We start from the raw sequence: 6,644 nt of genomic DNA on the forward strand, positions 1-6,644 counted from the left end.
GGCTAACATGCCCCACTAAAGTTAATTAAACCCTGTGCTGTATGTTCTCTGTATGCAAGGTGGGATCGAGAAAGCAGGCTTGGCAAGAGGAATGGAGGACCACGTTAGATAAAGCCCACTGTCGTTCAATTCTGTCAATATGTGTATCGGGTCTTAATCATTTAGGACTACTGATCCCGTCATGCTCTTCTGGATAAAGAACGTCGTTGCGCTAAAGATGAACCGGAAATGGGAAGTGATTACTTTCCGATGTCAGTGATTCGTGGAGAACTTTGGGAAATGTAGTACAATCTTTGCCCCCCTACTTAATACTAAAAATCAAAACAACGAGAAAAAAACAGCATATATAATTACAAATACACACAATAAAAACATTATTATTTTGCCTTTTTCACAATTCCCAATAGGTGTGTGTGTGTGTGTGTGTGTGTGTTTGAAGGTGGAGTGGATGATGCACCACTAATACATAAATAAAAAGTACATGCATTCCAGTTCTGAAAAACTATATTTTCATTTGTGCCACATTTTGCTTTAAATATCTGCTCTCAGAGTGGCCTGTACTCCATCTTAAGCATAAAACACATTTTGGTTTGAGTTCCTATTCAGAATTATATGTATGCTTCTTTGGGAACGTGTAAAGCTCACTGTGCAGTCTTGCAAGGAATAATAATGTTATATTTTCTTTTCTAAGGAAGATTCAATTCTTCTTGTATCATCTCCCCTCTTTGGTATATTCTTTTTTAGGTGAACCCATGGTTTTGAACACCAATGTACATTACGGTACACAGAATCACTTTCAAGGAAGCTACAGTAGATGGAGACATATCCTACTTAAACATGTTTGGCTACTGGAATAATTCTCAATTCCTTGTGTGAGATTCAGTCCTTATGTCTCCACATCCACATTGCTCCTGCAAAATCCTCTATTTCATATTGCAGAAGCTTTTTTTTATCATTTTTTATCATTTCAGTTCTAGTTTCTCCATTTTCAGTAATGATTCTGTTCTAGCCAGGTGTGTACATGAATTTAAACAAAATATGGGGAAATGGTGGAAGATCACTGTATAGATTTCAACCTAATGCATAGTTTAATATCAGGGAACAGGAGGACAGCAAATGCTAATATACATTTTTCAGCTGAGGTTATGATGGTGAGAGAAAAAAATATCTACATATCCCAAAATTCTTCTGACAGGATATATGAACTGAAATAATAAGTCTGATAGGCAGGTTTAAAGTAGGTTACACAAACAATGTTATACAAACAATCGGTAACCTCCATATTTATTGGCACCTTTGATAAAGATGAGCAAAAAAGGATGTATAAAATAAACAACACAGGTAATGAGCTACATTTAATGCTCAATAATATGGTAAACAATATTATTTTATACCAATGTAATTGCTCAGAGAAAATGTTTATTTTTAACAATATATTTTTTCTACAATAAAAAGTCCAAATGATTGGCACCCCTAAAGATTCTTATAAATAAAATCTAAACTAAATTAAATTTGTATTAACATTCTAGTTTTTTAAGTACATCTCAGTCTTAAGGTACTGTATTGTGGCCTTCCATGGCATATAAAAATGAGGTAACACACTTGTACAGGGAAAGACAAATAAACCTAAATAAACACTATTAGGGCAATTACCAGTGGAAAGGATGGTAAACCTGCCTAGTAGATGACACAAGCGAATCTTGCCTGTATGCACAGATCTACAATTAAACGCCACCTCCATGCCAATAACCCTATTTGAAAGGGTTGCCAGAATAAAGCCTTTATTGAGCGCAACCAACACATGTAAGTGCCTAGAGATTACTTGGCACTTGGGTTTGGCATCGATAGAAAGATGTGTATGCAGAGAAGAACCTCATACCTACTGTAAAATATGGTGGTGGGTCTTTAATGTTATGGGGCTGTTTTCTTCTACTGGTCCTGTAGCCCTTGTTAAGGTCAACGGCATCATAAATTCTACCAAGAATCTGAACGTTTTAGACAAAAACATGGTTGTATTTTGGCAGAAGGCTGAAACTTGGCCACAAGACAATGTCTCCAAGCAAACATCAAAATCCACAAAGAAAAGGTGAATTGACCACAAAATCAACATTTCCCAATGGCCATCCAAGTCTCCGGACATGAATCCCATCGAAAACCTGTAGTTTGAATTGAAGAGGGCAGTCCATAAGTGCAGACCAAAGGATATTAAGAATCTGGAAAGTTCTGAATGGGAGAAATTTATAGAAAAAGGCTTAGTGCCATTATACTGTCAAGGGGAGGGTGCACAAAGTACTGAAAAAAGGGGGGCAATAATTGTGACACTTAATTTATTTGGAAATGAATGTGTAATTTTGTTTAATTCTCGTGAATCATTAATAAAGTATAATATATTCCTTATGTTGGAACATTACAATATAGCTCATTACCTGTGTTGTTAATTTAATACAGGCTTTTTTGATCAATATCAAAGGGTGCCAATAATTTTGGAGATGACTGTATTTAAATGAAATCAAGTTTGCAGAAAAACTTAAACATTCCTTAAACAGTATGTACATACCTACATGTCATTTTCTAAATGTATAGGTGGTATTTTCAGAAAATGAATGAATAAATAAATCAAAATAGTCAATGTTTTCTGAAAATTGTATTCATATGACTTTGTAGAAAACATCACATTTATTCTGAAATTGGGTCATTACAGACTGAAAATCAGAACAAGGGCAAAAAAACCAAGGTCAATTGATTCAACATATACTGAATATCAGCAAAAATATTTTAGATTTAATCCCCAAAGCTTTTATATGGAAGTAGCACATGATTTTCCAATAACTGAGTAACATCTAATATCTTGTGTTGTTTAAAATATAAATGGTCTGTGAATGATGAAATGTGGATACATCACACAACTAGTTACATAATTAGATAATAATAATCAGAAAACACAATTGACACATGACGTTAATCTGCAGATAGTGAATAATCTATTCATTGAATACCAGGAGAGAACAGGAGTCTATTATGGCTTTTGACACATCCTTCAAAATGATGTGTTTATCAGCTGTTTTCAGCGTGGACTTCAAGCTGGCCCAGAAGAGCAGCTGTTTCCTCTCCTCCTTTGGCCATTCCAGGTAGGTCTGCTTCCCAAGCAGAGTCCTTAGCTTCAGGAACTTCTTGGGGAGGGAGTCTGTGGGAATGGGCTCCAGCAGAATGAAGACCAGTGAGTTCTGCTGGACACTGATAGCTCTGTGTTGGGCAAAGAAGAGCTCGTAGTTACACCACTCACTTCTGACAAAGTTCTGGGAGAGAACAAAAAGCGTCTTGTAGCTACACTCCACAGAGTTGATGATGTTGTCTATAATCCAGTCCCCTGGTACAAAATCCCGCTCATGAATGCAAAGACTAAAGGCTTCATTCTCCAGGTTGGTTACCAGCTGGCTGTGAACCCAGGCGGAGTCTTCCTGACTGTAGGAGATGAAGGCGTGGTAATGGAAAGTTGCTTTCCCCAATCTTTTTGCTCCCCGGTAGCTTCTACGTTTGACTCGTATCCATACCCACAACATCTTGAGGTACCAGGCTCCATCACAACAATAGAATGCCAAGCTGAAGACCACAACAATGGCGAAAGTAACAGGTATTGCCACACTACTTTGCAGCCACATATCACAAGATATTCTTTCTGGATGAAAGTCTGTTAGTAATTTTGCAGCTAAATCCGGAGGGGAGCTACAGGTGTAGCCTGTTGGCCAATCAAGCAGCAGAGTTTTATCAAAAGCAGTCACAAACCAATACAAATCACAGGTGCAGCTAAATGGGTTATTGCCAATTTGAAGTTGCATCAGTGCACTTAGATATTTTAATGATCCCTGACTGATAACATTGATGTTATTCTGGTCTACATACAGAACCTCTAATCTGGGGGCCCACTGGTCTGGAGGCAGAACTCTTAAACTGTTGGAGCTTAAGAAGAGGTGTGTTAAATTAGGCAGCATTAAAAGTGCCTCCGGGTTAATGGCTGTAACACCTGTCTTAGAAAGATCAAGGTGTCTAAAATGAGGAGATAGGTAGTTAAAAACAGAGTCACCCAGATTATTGTTGCTTAGATTAAGGGCAGTTAGGTGAGAAGGCCAATCACATTCATCTCCAAGATTAATAGAGTTGAAACTCAGATCCAGTGTTTCTAGTAACTTCATCTCCTTTGTTTTTTTAGAGATAAAGGCCAGATTTGTGAACTTATTTGTGCTGAGTGAAAGGTGCTTCAGGGCTGGGAAAACATGTGTGTATGAACAAGTAGGCCACCAAAAGCCAAAATCATCTAGAAGGTTGTTGGACAAGTCTAAGACTTCCAGTGGTGGTATAGCAGAGATTAAGTTGCAAGGGGAAATATTCATTCCAGTGCCAGAAAATTTCAAGTAAGCCATTTGTGAAAATAAACTTACATTCAAATAAATATTGGGATAATTGTACTGGTAATGGAGAACATGATTAAATATTACTGATCTCAGTCTGGCTGTATGATTGACTCCTGAACTTCCATTAAACCAAACTCCTTCAAGAGTATCTTGGGTGTATGTAATGTTCAAAAATGCAACCACTTGAACTGGAGACTTATATACGTTCAACACAATATTATTCATAAAAGAACTATTGATCCAGGTGTTTACAAAAGTGATATTGCTCAAAAGTCTCACATCTTTCAACCCTTCCAATGGGTCAATGGAGATATTGCAAAACTCAGGAAGAAACTTTACTAATTTTAAACTTTCAATCACTACTCTACCCAGATCCTTCAGAATATTTTGAAATATTCTCAGCTGTTTACAAAAGTTCATTATGAGTGTTAGTTCCTCTACTGACTTGAGTTGAGCAAAAGAACCAGATTCATAGTTTTGTAACTCTGAACCATCCCCCAAAGTCAATTGCTTTAAATATATATCCTGCAATGGGGCAAAATCATTTACATGTATTGACCTTGCATGTGGGCTTCCAAGTGTGAGAGACCTCAGGCGCCGAAGATTTCTAAAAGAGTTTCTAAGTGTATAACTTTCATACATATTGTTGGATATGTCAAGAACCCGAATGTGAGGTAAAGCCAAGTCTGGGATGATCTTTAAAGAATTGTAGGAAATGTTTAGAACTTGTATCTTTGTATTATTCAGGAAAGCTTCTGGTGATATGTATTCAAGGCTGTTGTAAGAAAATTGCAGGATACAAAGGTCGTATAAAGCAGCCAAGTCTCCACTGCTGAGTCCTGTGATTTTGTTGTGGGAGAGGTCCAGGTATTGTATGTTTCCAGAGAGGCCAGGTGGTATTCTAGTGAGATTCTGGAAAGAAAGATCCTTTCTTTGCTGTGCTACAATAATGCACACTTCAAAATCAGCATTTTCTCTTTCTGCACTCATCCCTTCCACTCCCAAAGCCAGTGAACATAGGGTTGCAACTACCAAAAGGCATGGAGATAACCTGCAATACAATATATTACAAGCAATTTTATATATGTATATATTTTCTACATGCCAAATGACATCGGATACATATTAAAAGTAATAAACAGAGCTAGATATAATCATGTCCATATGATAATATAAGTTGTGCTACATCTACATTCATAAAAACAAATATAACAAAAAGCATTTATATTTCCTAATACTTAAATATTCCCTCTCAATGATAATTCCTCACAATACACATACTAAACAAGAAACATTTCCTTTAGCAAATCCTTTAGCTGCACATTTTTAAAAACCCTTTGAGAAAACAACCTTTGGCAAACAGCTTAGCTAATAAAGTTAATAATTTACATATCTTACATGTACTATACAGTTTTATTGTTTAATACTAAACTGTCAATGAAGGGAATACCAAGCCCAATCAGAATGACAATCTCAGAAAAATGTATCTATATTAAATATATATATATATATATATATATATATATATATATATATATATATATATATATATATAATGCAAGCATACATAATTAAATTACCTAGGTGATAGTTCTTCCATTTCTCAGATATTGGAATCGGTTGTATTCTGTAGTTTTATTCCAAAAGAAATAATTCAAGTAAACTGATTTAGCCAAGCTATTTCTGACAAGCAAAATGTTTTCTGGCAGTCAGTAGCTGCAATCTGTTTTGTTTTGTATCACTTGCCACAAAAAAGGAAATCACCCCCCCCCGCCCCACCCCCCACCCCCCCGTACCAAACAGTTAGAATTCAGGATCTTCCTCAAATCTTGCTGAATGTATTTCACTTCCTTTAGACTTAACCCTCCCAAAATGCAATATTTTGTAATAGTTGTAGCTTACTGGACAAATTTCCTTGTTAGTCACTCTAACGCCCTTACATAACTGGACTTGTCTCTTTACAGTGAAAAAGCTTACCATTGTGTAGGAGATGGGCTAGTTTGCAAAGATTTTCCAAAACACAACGGATTTCTGAGGAATGGCACCGCTACAATACTATTGTTTCCATTTATTTTCACTCAAATGTGGAACTGAACGCAAATTAATTCTGGCATTTTTAATATGTGTATCTGATCTGTATTTGATGCAACATTAATTCATTAAATAAAGTGGGTACAGATATAAGTGGGGTAAAAATGAAACTGATCTATAAAACAACTTACTAGCACTGATGTT

At 36.2% G+C, this 6,644-nt stretch overlaps 1 protein-coding gene across 1 annotated transcript; it reads right to left on the bottom strand.

The window, feature by feature from the left end:
• Window positions 1-2,445: 2,445 nt before the first annotated feature.
• LOC136771886 (toll-like receptor 1) lies at window positions 2,446-6,122 on the bottom strand. The gene is made up of 2 exons (XM_066724439.1): window positions 5,990-6,122; window positions 2,446-5,460 (listed from the first exon to the last, which is right to left on the bottom strand). The coding sequence occupies exons 1-2, from the start codon at window positions 6,007-6,009 to the stop codon at window positions 2,982-2,984; spliced, it is 2,499 nt and encodes an 832-aa protein (XP_066580536.1). The 5' UTR covers window positions 6,010-6,122; the 3' UTR covers window positions 2,446-2,981.
• Between the last annotated feature and the right edge of the window lie 522 nt (window positions 6,123-6,644).

The sequence above is a fragment of the Amia ocellicauda genome, chromosome 15 (assembly GCF_036373705.1).
Source record: "Amia ocellicauda isolate fAmiCal2 chromosome 15, fAmiCal2.hap1, whole genome shotgun sequence".
Lineage (NCBI taxonomy): Eukaryota > Metazoa > Chordata > Actinopteri > Amiiformes > Amiidae > Amia > Amia ocellicauda.